Source organism: Micrasema longulum, unplaced genomic scaffold (assembly GCF_059751315.1).
Source record: "Micrasema longulum isolate JH-2025_06_02 unplaced genomic scaffold, ASM5975131v1 h1tg000102l, whole genome shotgun sequence".
NCBI lineage: Eukaryota > Metazoa > Arthropoda > Insecta > Trichoptera > Brachycentridae > Micrasema > Micrasema longulum.
The window spans coordinates 69851-87865 of NW_028277308.1; the positions used below are offsets into that span (position 1 = coordinate 69851).

Below are 18015 nucleotides of genomic sequence, written 5' to 3' on the forward strand. Positions count from 1 at the left end.
TATTATTTAAAATATTGTTAAAATAAGGTCTGATTTGAAACTTTTTTTAATAAGAGTAATAGCTTCTACGCTTTTTGCGCCTGCAATTTTTCAGTTTCGATACTATGTGCAAACTGCTATGTGCATTTTCCCGACGATGGAGCGAACCAATTTAAAGTTTTACATAAACTTTGAACTCAAAAAATACTGCTGATACTTGGCAAACTAGCACTGGAACATCAACTTTTAAATTTACAAGTGGAACTTAAAGGAAGCTCGTCTTTAGCGACACTTTACCTCCCTCCAACTTATATTTGCGCATAGTTGATTTGTAACTAAGTGCATCACTGAAAAATATAAATGGGGTTCCGCTTGTAAATACCAGTGGGAACTTAGACTCAAGTAAATAAAACATTTCTGCAGACATGATGATACTTTTATCGATTTGTTCATTAAAAATGTGATTTTAAAAAAGTACCACCTGGATACTTCATAGTAAACTTATTACTTTATGATAAACTTATAACATTCTGTATTTAATGTATCTTACATAACATGTACGAGTATTAGGGTGTAATTATTATTAAAAAGTATAAGAATAAATACTATTAATAGTTTTTTTAAGATTAAAAAAAAAACACTCGTGTCTCGTCGAAAAATCTTTAGACTTAGTTGATTACTACATATATCGATATTTAATTTAATTTATATTTAATTAACACATACGGCAAAATTGCATTTTACAAAATTTTTAATATGAAAATATTTATTTTAAATATTTTTTAAAACGTACAGGTTTTTTTATCTAAGATTAAGAAATAAACATTTACATTTTTTTTAACCGAAAAGAAATATTTTTAATTTGTTTGCTCTTATAATTTGCTCAAATATTTCAATTTTGGTGGCCGTTTTCAACGAGTTGTAAATAACTCACTATTAGAAAATGGAAATCAAGTTGGAGTAGAATGGGGCTCGAACCTCGGACCTCTGATCCGTAAGTCCGCAACGCTAGCCACGGGACCACAACCCGACTCAAACAATTAAAATATGAAAACTCATTAAAATATGTTTTGTAGCACTCAAACTAAATGTTGAAATTATTGATTGTTTATTTGTCTATTTGTATATTTGCGAGCCTACTGCCAAATAGGAATTTCTTCCAACCAACCAACAAAATAAAAGTATTATATATTTACAAAAAAAACAGAGATACATATCATTTCGGAGAAGGACGTTGTGTTTTATATTGTTATACGTATACTATGGTCGGATTTACGAAATCTGGCGTCTGACAACCCTTTATTAATTACAGTCCTTCCCGTAACTCTCTGAAAATTGAATCGGTAATTTGAAAACCCAAATCAGGTTTTTAGCGGATGTGGCTTTGACTTGAAGCGCACTTTATTTGGTTAAGAAAATAATAACAATTACGGTAAAAGCTAATTTTTCATTTAAGTAAGATATAAATATTTTATTTCAAATTTTATTAAAAAACTGATTTACTGAAAAGTTTAGACTGACTGACTGATAGGGTTTCTCAAATGAAGAATTCAAATATTTATTTGAATTTTCAAGTACAAAGAATATGTACTTCAAAGGACGTATTGCCAAAAGAAATATCTTTCAGCCAACCAAAAAACTGTCAAAAAACTGGTCGAAAGAAGAGTTGATCAAAAATTTGTAGCTAAAAACAAAAAAATACACCAAAAGATACAATACATACATAAAAAACCTTATTGTTGAAAAATAACAGTTGTTTTTAATGGAAAGATAAGGTTTGCACATATTAACTGAAATTAAAAATATTTTATGCTATGCATATTAAAGGATAAGGAATGTGGGATCAGGTAATGAGTTTGGAAGGAGAGAGAAAGAGAAATTAAGGAAAGAAAAACAAGAAAAATATTGTGGTATGTAAGGTGATCAGAGAAGGCGCTTTTTTTAAATGAAGAAGTAGCTCGTTCCAAATATGTAGTTTGACTATATTCTTCAAGCTTAAAAGAACAATGAACCATTTGTAATTATCAGGATCAGACATCTATGTTTGTGATTTCAACAGTTGCAGTTTCAATACGCCTGTGGAAAATCTTGGAGGAGTGCTTTTAACTTGTTAGCTACTCTCATGTAAAAATTCTGTAAAGTGAAATCGAGTACAGATAAGTTCGCTTCATAGTGTAGTGTGAGCGCGTTTGCTTACCATGTTTGAGGTCCCGGCTTCGATTCCTGATAGGGTTAATGACCAATTAGACCACAAAGCAGACAAACAGATAAAAAGTGATCTCTTCGAAACTAACAAGTACAAGCTAGTCTATTTAGCGCTGGATTTGGACTCCACTGTATTTTTTTCCCCCCCAACAGGCCAGGAAGGCCAATAACAGAGGTGAATTACAGTACATAACACCGAGGCTTGAGAAAAATCACATTTTATTTTTTGTATTCTCACCGGGAATTGAACCCGGAACCTTCCATACGTGACTCAAGCGTCTTAACAATTACACCATGGAAGCCACCTTTTTTATTGTTATTTCACAATTACGGCCCAATACGCTGGCTTAACGTGTACTGGGGTCTTTAGACGTAACGCCCAATTCCATATTATAAAATGAAACTTGACTTTCAGAAGACTTCACTTAAGTTTTTCTGTTTCCTGAGAGGTTTATTTACACATTCAACCCTTGACCAGAGTGGGGATGACGAAGTACAGTTTGCCGTCACTTAAAGCCACTTCCGCTGTTTCAATTTTCCGTCTGATTGCTCTAAAGCTCGCGTCACGCGTTCCTAATACGCTTTACGGCACATGTCGGCAACTCCCGGCCCGCGGAAATATAGTTTCGATAATACCAAAATTCGTTCTTAACTTCAAAACATCGAAAATGTGATTTGTTGGGACATTAATTTTATAGTATGAGAATAAATATTATCAGAAATAGATTGAGGTACATTGTCCATTTGAATAGTAACATATCCAAAATGCGGAAGAATATTGCACCCTATAAATACTAAAAATAATCTTTATTAATAATGTTAACTTCATATTTTGGAAAATTGGCGTGTTTTTTTTTATATCTATCGTATTCTTCCAGTAGCCTTTGTTAAAATTTCAAATATAAAAGTATCGACACAGAACCCATGAGCGCGTGAAACATCAACACCGGTTTAATAGGAAATTGATTAATAAACTCGGAACGTTGGATAATTTAAATCTTGAGAGCATCAGCGTATGTTTTGTTAAAAGCGATTTCTTTAAAACTTTTCAATTTACTCTGTTTTTTTAAAAACCTTATGGTGTTCGCTAACTACCACACGTGGTATGGCAATTCAGCTCCTAGAAAAATGTTGCCTTTGCCTGCCATACGGTATAATGTATAGTGCTACCTACATGCATGCCTCCGACAGACAATTGCTACTGACGAGGGTCGAAGGAGACAAAAATTGGCCAAGATATTTAAGTCAACTGACCACATAACTGAATGTTTCTTTTTACATATGAGTATCTACTCTTTACGGAACTCTTCACGTCAAAAAAACGATATAAATTTTCTGTAAGTAATAAATTGCTTATGTGAAGGCAATACTAAAATATCAGATAATTTGTTATTAGAAAATTTGCACATATACTCCCTTTCAACTAGACGCATAGTAGCTGATGTTGTCACACTATACAATATTGTGAATAATGTTGTAGATTTTCCATGCTTGGTTAGTGAAATAAATTTTAGAATTCCTTTTAAGACCACCAGGCTTACATGTACTTTCTAGACTAAATCATTCCAAACAAATTATGCTCAGTTCTCTCTGTTAGTTCGATTTCACCAAAATGCCAATAAATTTAACCATCTTTTTGATGTATTTAATACTTCGCCGGCTTTAATTAAATTTAAAATTATGTTAAGTACAATGTAATAAGTTACCAGTTAAATTAATGTTAAAATTAGTCACTCTCTTGCTACTAAATTATTAAAGTGATGAAAGAACTTTTCTATATTTGTTTTTATAAATATGCGTAGTTGATTTTTTTTTTTACTCTTTCAGATATATTAAATGACGCATTGAAACAAGTAAATTACGAACTTTTGAATTACTTCTACCATAACTTCTTAAGCATGTTTTTATCAACTTAATTTTTTAACCTTTGTACTCTTATAACTACTACCTATTTTTGTTTATAAACTTTAGTATGTATTATGTTTTGTGTTAGCAAATTTGCATTGTAAAAGCACTATGGGCGTTTAAAGTATAAAAAATAAAAAAATCCAAATAAAATACAATACCGCCTGATATATTATTATTTAGATATTGTTCGGAAATTTTCAAATACCTGGGAGGGTGTGTTACATAAAAATGCCGCTTATATACATGAACTAGGAGTGCGGTTAGGAGTAGCAGGCGCATATTCAATAGTATGATAGTATGCGGGCTATCTTGAGATCGGATATTAACTCAGTGAAAATCAAATGTCACCTATATAACGCCTGCATAACACCTATTCTTCTCTACGGATGCAAATCGTGGCACTTCACTAGGACCCAAAACAGCAAAATACTGAGTTTTGAGAATAGGTGTCTCAGAAGAATCTTGGGTGTGCGGTGGGTTTGACTTTGTGCGGAATGAAGTAATAAAAGAACGGACGCAGCAAACTCCGGTCACAACTGTCATCATGCGGAGGCGATACGGTTGGCTAGGCCATATATGGCGGATGCCTCCTGAGATCCTTAACCACGCTTGCCTACTTTCCAAGGCATCAGGTTCTCAACGTCCTGGACGTCCACTGTTGACTGTTCGTCGGCAGTTTATGTCAGAACTACGAGACGCGAACCTGACTAGGGGGGGACGCACAGGAGCTGGCAGCCATTAGAGATGAATGGAGGATATTTGTGGACACTATATGCTCCAACTAGGGAATAGACACGGAATGATGATGATGACGATTCGGTTATTTTGAAATAATATCGAATTAGATTATGCATAAAAAAGGGCTTCAATTTAGAAATACTTAATTTGTAAATTAATAATGAAACATGAAAACGTCATCATTTACAGTGGTGCACATGGAACTAATAATCATATTTGGCTTATTTATGTAGCACTAATTTCTTTACAATTTTATACATAAACTTACATTCTTATTAAGCTAACATTACATATTTTTTTTTTTTTTAGAAAAAGAAATATTTGCGTTCTTATGATTTACCCAAATATTTAATTTTGAGGGCCATTCTCAACGAGTTGTAAATAACTCACTATTTGAAAATGGAATCAAGTTGGGGTAGAGTGGGATTCGAACCACGGACCTTTGGTCTGTGAGTCCGAGACACTAGCCACGGGACCACAACCCGACTATTATTTATTCTGATTTTAAAATTGAGGGTGTGATAGATGAAAGAAGTGAGATTTCAGTTGAGATCTGACCTGACTGGGACTGTCAATGATTTGCAAGTGTAAAAAAAATTGTTTCAGGCAGAGGGGCCGGCAACGGCAAAAGCACTATCTCCGAACCTAGTGTTTGGGTGGCGTCGGATTTCGACAAGTTTTCCTCTGCCTGAATCAAATTCTGACACGTCTAGGTCACTTTTGTAACATGGAATGTACGGTATCAGTCTTACGATTCAGGTGCCAGTCCAGAGCAATAAAATATCGTAGTGCAAAAACCACCCTTAAAACCATAATTTTATCTCCCCTCTTCCTGGAATTGAATGTCGGACCTCAATAATGGTAAGCGAACGCGACAATCGATACACAAAAGCGGTCTTATACATATATACGTATACATCGCAATTTTTTTCGGTCGCTTTCGACGCGTTTTCCTTTTGGGTAGTAAAATATGGCGAATTTCTTCCTTTGGGACCTCCATACTCGATGCACGATAGTTCACGACTGAACCGACCAAGCGCAATATTGAACAAAAAACATTTGTAGTTTATACTTACACCTTTACAACGCCGGATGTGACCAATAATGAACAAGATATACTTAGTTTGAAAAAAAGAGCGTGAAATACAAAATTACTTTTTCCCCAACCTAATACAAGAAGCATTTATCAAACAATATTTTTTTCTAAATGTATACATTTTTATTTTTTAAATTAGTAATACAACCTCAAATAATCACCTACATTTTAAGTTGTATTTTATTGAAAAATCAACAAGAGAAAATCTTTGTTGCATACTGATGCGATGTATCATAGATCAAAATATGAACCAGCTTTTCATACAAATTACCCACTTTTGTACAAATTAATCATTACTTATACCAAAACATTAACTTGTATGTCTTTTTCATCGCCTTTTCTAATGTCGAATATCGCATCGTGGTCTTCGGGGATATCAGACACTAGACGTATGACACACCTCCATTCTTCCCAGTCCTGATCCAAACTGAAGGCAGTGTTTAATGAAGACCGTCAATTCCTTTATTTGGTCCGTCTATATTTTATATTGATAAATTCAAGATGGAGATCGTCAATAACTAATGTAAATACCTATCCTGGGGCAGATTGCGGTTCTAATCATCAGCTTTTAATAGCCGATATAAAAATAAAACTTCGCAATGCCAAGGATAGGCTAAAACCACATAAATGTCTTAACAAGGTAGCTCTATCAAATTACAAAGACTTAATAAAAGAGAGGCTAAACGATTTCCAACCAAACCAGACCTCAGACCCTGAAACGGAATGGTTGAGACTTAAAAGCGTTATCTGTGATACTCCAGCAGTAGCCGAACATAGTGTATCTGAGCAGACAAGACAGCGTAAACATTGGTTGACTGAACAGACATGGCATCCCATCAACAGAAGGAAAGAGCTTAAGCAACGTGGTATCAATTTAGAAGAAGACAAACACGCATTTGCAGACATAAACAACCACGTACAAATATCTTGCAGAAGAGGCAAGATGGAAATGATTAACACCATTTGCTCAGAAATAGAAAATCACGCTTCCTGTTTTGAAACCAGAGGCCTATTTTTAAAAATTCGAATCTTGACTAGTGACTGCAAGTGCAGAACATGGACCATAGAAGATAGGAATGGTATATGCCTAAATGAAATCTCCTTTGTATTAAATAGATAGAAAAATTGTTGTTCTGACCTTTACCGTGACCCCAGATATATGGTAGATTTAAATTCTTCTTTAAACTATGATCAAGAACTAAAGCCCAATATTTCGAAAAGTGAAGTGGAAAATCTTATTAAATGTCCTCAGTTAAATAAAGCAGTCGGATCAGATGGAATACCAGCTCAATTTATCATACATTTAGGAGACCGAGGCTACCAGGCAGTACATACAATGTTTTATTTAATATGGAAAACTGGTACATGGCCAAAAGACTGGACTGAATCCGTTTTCATCCCACTACACAAAAAGGGTTCAACGGCTAAATATGATAACTATAAAATGGTTGCACTCACCTCGCATGCAAGTCAAATTATACTGCATATTTTATATTTGAGGTTAAAATACTTCTTTGACTGGCAAATCCCACAGGAGCAATCAGGTTTTGTTAAAGAAAAGGGGACGCGTAAGCAGTTTTTTAATATCAGGCAAATTATCGAGAAAAGCAGAGAATTTAACAAACCTGTGTTTCTCTGTTTCATTGATTATAAATAAGCTTTTGACTGTGTAAATTGGAGCAAATTATGGGTTGTCTTCAATGAGATGGTACCAGCACACTTTATTTGCCTAATTAAATCACTTTACAACAAAATATCAGCAATTGGGAATTTTAACAGTAAGAAAAGGCGTTAGACAGGGTTGCATTTTGTCTCCAGTCTTGTTTAATATATATTATAAATATATCATTCGAAAGGCACTTAACGGCTGGACGAGTAAGTTTACAAGGCGGCCTCCGTGGTGTAGTGGTCAAGACGCTTGACTCACGCACGGAAGGTTCCGGGTTCGATTCCCAGTGAGAACACAAAAATTATAAATATGTGATTTTTCTCAAGTCTGGGTGCTCTGTGATGTAATTCACCACTGTAATTAGGCCTCCTGGCCTGTTGTGGTGCAAAAAAAAATGTAAAAAAAAACAATTGGGGGAAGGAAGTTATCCAACCTGAGATATGCTGATGACACCACACTTATTGCATCGTCAGAAATTGAAATGAAAGAACTAATTGGCCGAATAGATGCTGCTAGTTCAGACCTCTGACTCTCAATGAATATGAGCAAAACTAAGCTTACTCGTATGATCATTGATCGAGCTAATAAAGTAGTACCATTATCCTTACTGCGCAACTTAGAAAGAGTTAATAATTTCATTTATCTCGGTTCTCTTATCAGCGACGGTGGAGGGGGTGAAGGTGAAATACGGCAACGTATAGGTATTGCCAAAAGTGCTATGAGTCGGCTGGTGAAGATTTGAAAGAATCCCAGTTTAACCATTAACACCAAAAAGAGACTGGTGAAGGCCTTAGTTTTCTCAGTTTTCATGTACGGTGTGGAGTGTTGGACAGGAAATCTGAAAAAAAGAAATCGAAGCTTTCGAAATGTGGTATTGGTGGCTAATGCTGCGGATTCCGTGGACGGCCAGACGTACAAATGCATGTATACTCCAGGAACTGGACATAGGAGAAAGACTAACATCCATGTGCGAGAAAAGAATCCTGCAGTTCTTTGGGCATATTTCCAGGGGGAACTCTGATAGTTTGAAGAAAACTATTCTCCTGGAAAGCGTCGAAGGAACAAGGTCGCGTGGACGTCAACCGACAAGATGGAGCAGCATAGTCACTGAACTATCAGAATCACTGACGAATGCCTATAGAAAAGCACAAGACCGTTCCAGATGGAGGGAGACTGTCCACAGACGAGCCATGCCTGGAGTCAGGTGTAATCACCATCCTCAGATATGAGGCACGGATTAAAGAGAGAGGTCTTGCATCAGACCTTTCTCTTGCTCAACCTTAAAGGTTTTGCTTATGGATGCAGTTAGTTTATTTACCAGTTAAATATGACAGAAGAAAATGACGTTATACTTCGATTTTAAGGTACTAAATATAAATATACTAAATATAAATAGGAAAAACATTTTTTTAAATGTTAAAAATAAAACATGAAAAGATACAAAAAGTAAGTTATTTGAAGATTTCTATAAACATTTTAAAAATAAATTTAATATTACGTCCTAACCTGATTAGGGAGTATATTGTATATATAAAATAAGATACTATATTTTGAGTATGTCCAATGCTTGTAGGCTGGCTGAATTTTCTCCCTTGGGAGTTGTTTATATTTAAATTTGTTAAAGTGGCCACTTAAACCAGCCAATCATAAGGTCATAAGCCCTGTAAATGCCTAGACTCCCATATTCCCTTCTCAAAAGGGTTTTCTCTCTCTCTCTTGCAACCTACTTAAATTAGATATTAAGCATAAGCCAGAAATATTGCGATTCTTATATTTTTATTACTTAGGAGGTGACATATTCTGGATATTGTACCATATGGTCTGCAAACTCATTACCGAGGTTATGCATTCGATATTGAATCCAGACACTGTCGGGCTGTTATTACAATGAATTAGTTGATGGTTACTTGTGCTTCTAGTTGAAGCATAAAGATTTATCATTTGCAAACATTTTTAATTTATTGCCGAAAGAACTTAAATTTAACACACAATGAAACAAGAGCTAAATAATAAAGTGGATACTAGATCAAAAGTTTATTTATAAAAGTGTAAATAATTTAATTTTTCATATATTTTCTTGTATTGAAAAATTATTTTTTTTTAATTTGAATAAATATGTATAATCTGATCTTTCATTGTTTTTATAAATGTAGATAATATTATATAAGTTAGTATAAACATAAATCCCCACCAACAAGCTACGAAAAGTAGCTTGGTGGGATTTTAGTTTTAGTAAAAATATGAAAATTGAAGTGTTAAAACTGTAAAAATGTATAATTTTATAATAAAAATTCCTCGGCCTCGTGGTGTAATGGTCAGTGCGTTTGCCTACCATGGAAGAGGTCTCCGGTTCGATTCCCGACATGGTTGATATGAAATATTTATTCAAAAGGGTGTTTTCACACTAGAATATTTCATAGTCTTTGGTCTGGTACCTGAAGCATAAGACTGATCACCTTCCCTTATGTAACAAAATTGATCGAGATATGCTGCGATTGGTGTACCAACCCAGTTTCCTATGCACCATTATGTGCGGAAAGGAATAATGATGATGATGAAATAAAAAATTAAAAAGATAAAAACGGATAAAGGAAAGTTTAAAATATCATTTAAAATTTTGTAGAAAGTGATCAAATCAAACAGTTGTCATCACTCAGCTTGATAATTTTAGTAAACACAGCAATTGATTTAATGCAGATGACCCTTTGATGAATTTATTTTGAATTTAACAGACCTCAAAAAAATATTTTGCACCCTTTTATGTTGATCGTGAATAGATCGATTTGCTCGGTCAGTAATATATAACTTAACTAGCAGACCCGTCAGACGTTGTCCTGCCCGAACGTTGGCTTTCCTGCTATAAAATGCTTGGAAAAAGACTTTATTGATCAGTAGGTACCTAACTACTTGTTTGTGATTAAATCCCAAAACTTAAAATTGATAATATTAAAATATTTCATTTAAGTAGGTACCAAGGTACTTGTTAATGGTTGAACTCCAAAACATAAAATAAATATTTTTTTCAAATATGACATTCTTTTTTAAACGTCAAACTCCGGTCGTCTCACCAACAAAGGGGTGTACTTATGTAGTAACACGATATTTAAAAATGTATTGAATTGAATATTATTTTAGTGTTACCAAAAATCCAATAAAAAGAAACAAATTGGTAGAAATTATAAGGAATTTAAGGAAAAAATCTGATTGAGATCCACAAGAAAACAAAGCTGTTTGTAAACATTCAAAAACAATTTTTTCGCATACACAAAAAAACAACATCTTTCCATTTTTTTGCAAATGCATTCTCCTCAAATGCAACCCTGGTAGATCAATGAATAAAACATTTATGCTCTTAACTTATTTTTTTACATATTCGATTGAAGATTTTAATATCTACGAACACGCACAGCTCAAAGATCTATATTTCTCTGAAAACTGCACGTAAATCGGTTAAGCCGTTTAGGAGGAGTTCGGTGACATCACACGTACAAAGGAATTATATACATAAAGATATGCCTAAAAATCCGACACATCATATTTAGCCATTCTTTAATACTCGTTATGTGATAGACCAGAATTTACTTGATGTTGAATCAATATCAAACATACATTTTTTCTCCGATGGTAATATTTCTTCCACTTAGCGACCAACAGGATAAATTTGAAAGTAAACAAAACTTTGAAACATTTCCGAATAGAAGTTCCAGTGTCCTTCCCAATATCAGGCTTGTTAGCGACTTTCTGTGACGCAACCACATTCGTTTGGACAACTAGTTAAACTTTCTCAGTGGCTGTGGAACAAAAATATCGCAATCAAGTCGTGTGTTTGGGAGAAAGCTGTAAATGAAGTTAGCTGACTAACTTAAATTACGTTTCCCTGTATTGTTAGTCCATTTAATAAAGAAACATGTCACTCATCTCGTTTATCCTTGGACAAAAGAATTTTCGTGTCCGTTGTTATTTTGTAAATTATATCTATGTTACGAGTGGTAAAGAAGCTTCTCCGTGTATTTATTGGTGGCACGACGCGTTAAGTTAAATCATTTGAAATAAGTGTAATCTTTCCTTGCAAAAACTGTGCTGAACGGAATAATTCTTGTTTCAAAACTTTTTCAACTGTCAAAGTTTTACAAAATATTTAGCATTTATTTGTTAGTCATAGTAGATTTTACATTATAATAATTATAATATAATATACTAACTCATATAGTGTCCATGTGGCTCGACAGTGCAATCATCCTCCATCCACCATCAAAAGTGATACTACATTATCTCTGTTTGAATCACGTCTGAAGAAAAATCTCCTTTCTCTTATTTAATTTCTCCTCCTATCCTTTTTCCTTTTTTTCCTTTTTTCAATTAAGTAATAGTTTCGATTTAAGTTAATTTATAAACAAATACGTTTTTTTCTATTTTTATATATCTTTAGCTTTTTAATCTTTTTTTTTTCTATTGAATATGTTCTGTAACTTAAATTATATACAAGTAAAACTTTTATTTTATTGGTTGGTTGGAAGAAATTGCCATTTGGCAAAAGGCCCGCCAATGTACAAATAACATTATGTACAAAAAGTTAAATAAATAAATAAATAAAAAAAAATTTTCTTCGTTTTATTTCAAATTAAAATAAAATGGTAGGTAAAGGTATCATTCGATTTTTTTTTTCAGTTTTTTGTACAAAATATGAATTGTACATTAGGGGGCTTATTTTATTCTTATTTTATTTTATTTATTAAGGAAATCACACAGTCTTTATATAAATACAAGGTACAAAAGAACAATAAAAAAGTAAGACCAATTACAGCTTTCACATTAATGTATTATGAATGAAGGAGGAGAGGGGAAAAATAATTACATTCTAAAAAAGAAAAATATAAATATTAAATAAAAAGTACATAAAAGGGAGAAGACATTGTATAGCTCCTACTTTACTTTTCTCCCTCTCTCTTTGCTTCCATGAACACTTATATTTCTTAGTAAAAATACACAACCAAAAATAATTAATTAGATGCAGGTAGTAGATGTACATATGAATAAGTATAATTTAAGAGTTGAAATTAAATGGTAAAATTAAAATCAAAAGTAAAAGTTAAAATTAAAAGTTCAGATTAAAGAATAAAATAAAAAAGTTAAAATTGAAAGAAAAAATGGAAAGTCTTATTGCCAAGTGGCAATTTCTTCCAACCAACCAATAAAATAAAAGTTTTATTTTTTTAAGGCAAGTTACAAAACATACTTAAAAGAAAAAATAGCTAAATAGAAATAAACGTATTTTAAAACAATCTTAAATAAATACCATTACTCAATGGGAAAAGAGTAAAAAGAGGAAACAGGGAAAAAGGAGAGATTAGGGAAGAGAAAGGGGATGTTTCTTCAGACGTGATTTAAACAGAGATACTGTAGTAACATCTTAAATGGTGGATGGGGGATGATTTCACTGTCGAGCCGCTATATCAGAGAAGAAAGAGGAATTGTGGATGGGTTACATGAACATAATTTTATTTGATTCTTCAAAATCGAATGTAAAGTAGACGAAAGTGAACATTTTCAACTCCTCCTTCTGTTCGCGTTCAATCATGGGAATAAAGCTCCCAAAACTGCTCGCGATATTTGCGCAGTGTACGGTGAAGATGCTTTAATTTATTGACGAATTTGTTGTATTATTTTTTTGTATTTTGTCCATTTGGAAAAGAAGCAACTACTTATGTTAATATCTATCGTTTTGCATGTACATTATATGAACAAATAATTTGTCGGTGTCAGGGCGATTTAAGAAGACAATTCTGTTTATGAAATATAACCAGAATCCTAGACGAGTGTTTCTGACTCGATAGCTGCTCTCGGATATAAATACTGGAAAAGGAAATCAAATGGCTAAAAGCCCGCTTATGTTTAACTCTAAGTAAGGCTGGCATTTTTTTAAAGGTGGTTTTGCACTGAAATATTTCATTGTTCTTGAACTGGAACCTGAAACGCAAGACTAATCGCCTTACCTGCCTGTATCTAATGATCATTTAATTTTTTAATCGTCTGGTTTCCTACGCATCATCGGGTGCGGATTTAAAAAAAAAAAAAAAAAATTATTTTTTTTTAAATATTTTTTTTTCTTTCTACATAATGTATATATATACATCGGCAACCTTATTGCCTAATGGCAATTTCTTCCAACCAACCAATAAAATAAAGGTTATAGTTACAAAACATATTCAACAGAAAATAAAAATATTAAAAAAAACAAAGAAATAGAAAAATAGAAATGACAAATAATACTATTACTCAATGTGGAAAAGGAATAAAGAGGAAAGATGAAAATATGAGAGATTAAGGATAAGGGTTTGATGTTGAAGATCTCTACACAATTTCCTTATTCAGGATTTTTCCGCGAGAGCGGCCATTGATCGAAAATACTCGTTCAGGATTCTGGTTCTATTTCACACACAGAATTTTATTCTTCATCCACCTACACAGTCGCACAATAACAGCGTTATTTTTTTTTTTTATTTTTTTTTTTTATTTATTTCATGATATTTTTTCAATTACTTAAGCGTGGATGCATTAGTGATCAACAAATTCCTGTATATAAATAAGTAAATAGATGAGTGTAATGCATTACTGAATTAACAATAGGGAAATATCACATACTAGAAATACCGATAAAAATATATTTAATGGATTTAGAATAAGTAACTGTGTTTTCAAAATTAATATGAATATTTTGGAGAAATGTTTTCACGCATTACTTAAAAAAATTTTTTTTTTTAAACATGTCACTAGAAAAACGCGACATTTTTGACATAATTGTGACGTCAAAATTTTTGACGATGTTCTGTAGAAATTTCAAAGGTTAGGAACAAAGTTCGAAATTGACATGAGTCGTGACGTACTACGTGGCCAATGCAATGACCGTTTTTGCGGAATTCCAAAATTAAAAATTAAAATTCCTAAATATTTTTTTTACTGTTGATAAGTAGCAAAAAAAACATATTTACTCGACAGTATTTCATATACCCTTATTAATCTAAAAATATTTTCAAAAAACCTGATATTTCTCTATTATGTTTTACTATGTGAGGCATTTTTGCCTCGCTCAGAGCGTTTTTATGTAAATAAGGCACAATTTCAGTTCTATTTTTAAGTACCCTATGCTCCATTGGCCGCGGATAGGTGTAATAAAGTAGTAGAAGAAAATATGTCAAATAAAAGTGCGTGATCGAAGCAATTTATATGGCAAATATCTACTTTAATGTTATTTTATACCCTTTGTATAATAAAATCATATCGCCTTATAGCAGTACTCTCTGGGCGAAATAAAGGCTTACGGTTGCTTCATGAATATTAAATAATATTTCAGTAAATATTGAGTCCTGGGGGGAATGTAATGAAACAGCACACAAAGAAATTGTATCCGAATCCCTCCAGAGGTATCAGAGGTATCGGCCGAGTGCGAAGAAGCTTTCAACACAAATACAGGAGCGCAAATTGAAAACTCACCGGTCACTAATTGGCCGTGTAACAAAGCGATAATATAACCCTGGGCCTTTAATTCCCGCTAAAGTATTCCCGATTGGAGCTTAATGAGCTCTCAAAGGAAAGGAGGGAAGGAGGAAGGATACCCGGTATTAAAGAACTAAGGAATACGAGGGAAAATTTTCCGGATTCTGTGCTTTTGAAAGCTTCGTGCGTAAACAGTTTTGACCAACTTGTAAAAGACTTTGCTAATGTACGAGTATGTAATAATATTAGCTCACTATTGTTTGTATGCAGTTTTTTTATCATGTGTGTACGGTTTATGAAATTTATTCTATATAAATTGGTTAGGTTTTTATGATTATTTTAGTTTATATTGTTTATTATGTTAATGATAATTAGGTTAATTAGATTAATCAAGTTTTTTTAAAATTATTATTGTGTTAACTTTGTTGAACAATTAATTTAAGGCATGTTTCACATTTTGTAAAATGTTTTCCTCGGCACGGGACAGTGAGGGAACATTTTTCTAAAAAATAGAATACAAACAATGTAAAAGTATAAAAAAAGAAAATAGTTTGTAATTAAAAATAAATATTTAAACATCCTCAATGTAATAAATGTTTTAATTTTTATTGTGGACAATTTAATTCGTGCTTTTTTCGTAATTCAGTACTTTGCAAAAATTAGATACTCGTATCAATAATTATATTATTTAGATACTATGTAAAACATTGCAGGAAATAAAACGCTTTTCGATAATTGATAATTTAAACGAATTAATATATTTATTTGCCAATTTCGTTGAAATTGTTTTAATATTTTCATTAATCTCTGATAAATAATCAATGCATTGTATAATATTAATTTGAATCTGCTCCGCAATTCAACTCCATAATTTCGATTTCCGCATTCGTGGAATAAATCAAAGGTTGATAAATTACATTATAATTGATATAGCCAATTGAATTTGATTTTAACGAGATTGAACAGTAATGCTTTACCTGCATATTACATTTCTGTTGGCGTCCAGGGTTGCTATTCTGAGTCTTTTCTTCCCTCTAGAGAGTGATTAATTTGGGGATTTTAATTTTTTGGATGCGTTTACACTTGCTTCATATCTGGCCAACCCGTGAAATCAAACATGACGATTTTAATTAAAAACATAATTGCGACCTTAAACATTACCCAAAACACTTAATTAGGTTGAATCGACTAAACCGTATTGGTTTTTTTCCGTTTTTTAAATAGTTTTATACGACATTTTACGATTATTTTTATTTAAAGCCAATTAACAGGCTTAAGTTAGCCCTAATAGATTGGCATTAAAGAGTAATACTTAATCTAAATATTCTTGAAATCTACTTAAATTAACAAAGTGTATAATTAATAAAAGGTATGTATATAGCATAATCTAGGCGGAAATGGCAAGTGTGACATCGCGAGTCAGGAGAGACAACACCGCTTGCTTCTTAAATGCCTGCCCTTGCTGTAGAAACACATCGACAGTACCGTTTAGTGAGATTTCGTTCACTGTTCTGAGGATCCTTGCCAGAGGGGAAAATAATCCGATTGGTACGCAAGTTATGGCGAGGCACATTAAGGTTTATCTGAGCAAGGATATCGTGGGCATACAGTTAGATGTTAATTTGTGCAAGAATATCAAACCAGCCAAAATCTTCTGAATTCTAAACTAAAGATATTAAAGTACTCTACACTCTAGACCAGTGTTTCCCAGCCTTCTTTATGCCATGCCCCACCGTAGTCTTTTCAAAAGTCAGATACCCCACCGGCATCTTTTTTAAGTAAACAGCAGGTAAATTTGCAAATCATATTGTAATCTGTTTGTAAACATATAAACCCCTAATGAAATTAAATAAAACCTTCTCTAATACATATATAATAACTGAAATGATAACAAAACACAAATTGCAAATGTAATTAAGTAGAATAAAATAAAAATCAAAACAATAAAAAAAGACGAGTGACAATTGAAATTGAGTACAAACACACACATATCTTGACGCCTAATTCATGATTAAATTCAGTTACGCTTGCTACAATGAAATTTGATGTCCGGATCGAACTTAGCTAATTTCAGTCTTAGGTCCTCTCTATACCTCTATTTGTTATATGCAATCGATTTCGTTTTTAATGGTAAATCGCTTATGGCGCTAAAACCACATTCTACCAAATAAGATGAGGGAAAGGGTAATAATCATTTTCTGGCATGCAAAGTAATATTAGGATATTTTGTTTTAGTTTCTTCGCAAAATCCATGCCATTATTCCTACATCCTGCAAAGTTTCTGTTTTTTCAGATAATTGTTGAAATTGTAACGGGTTTCATTATATTTTAAGTACAATTTGGCGTATATTTCAATTTTGTACATCTCAGGCATTTTTTTGTATGACCGATGAGTATTCCCCTTTATATGTGAAATGCCAACGTGTCTCATCTCTGAAGCGTGGTGCCCCACCTCTGAGGCGTTATTCCCCACCGGTGGGGCATACGCCCCATCGTGGGAACACTGCTCATCATCAAAACAAATCCAAAATCAATGAATCGAAATTCCCCAAATTAACCACTCCCTATGGGGTAGAGAAGATTCAGACTACCACCCCAAGACCAGTTGCACAGAAAAATGTTTTTAATAATTTAAGTTAAACTTAATAATTGTTGGGTTTTCGCCGAAATTGGAAAATGGGCTGTTTTATTAACATTAGTTTTTTCGTGTAACTCATATGAAATTAATGAAAACGGAACAATTGAGCGCATTGGAAGCAAAGATAGCAAACTCTCGTTTTGGTATTTTCGAGAAAAATAACAAAAACTGCTACACTTATGCCAAAGAGAGTCTTCATGTTAAAAATGTTATTTTCGCTAAACTTAAACTTTAAGATACTAAAAAATTAGCTTTAATAGAAACACGAATTCAAAAATCTTTCTTAAT

The 18015-nt window shown here is 32.9% G+C and overlaps 1 protein-coding gene across 2 annotated transcripts in view; it reads right to left on the reverse strand.

Moving 5' to 3' along the window:
• LOC148284633 (uncharacterized) overlaps nt 1-18015 on the reverse strand; it is a 33451-nt gene that overhangs the window by 8457 nt on the left and 6979 nt on the right. Inside the window, exon 3 of one of the 2 annotated variants that reach the window (XM_088237286.1) lies at nt 1659-2112. The exons of the other annotated variant lie outside the window; for it this stretch is intronic. Within the exon in view, the coding sequence (XP_088093412.1) occupies nt 2090-2112 (23 nt within the window). The 3' untranslated portion in view covers nt 1659-2089. Of the gene's footprint in view, nt 1-1658; nt 2113-18015 lie in introns of those variants that run through there. 2 annotated transcript variants of the gene reach the window in all.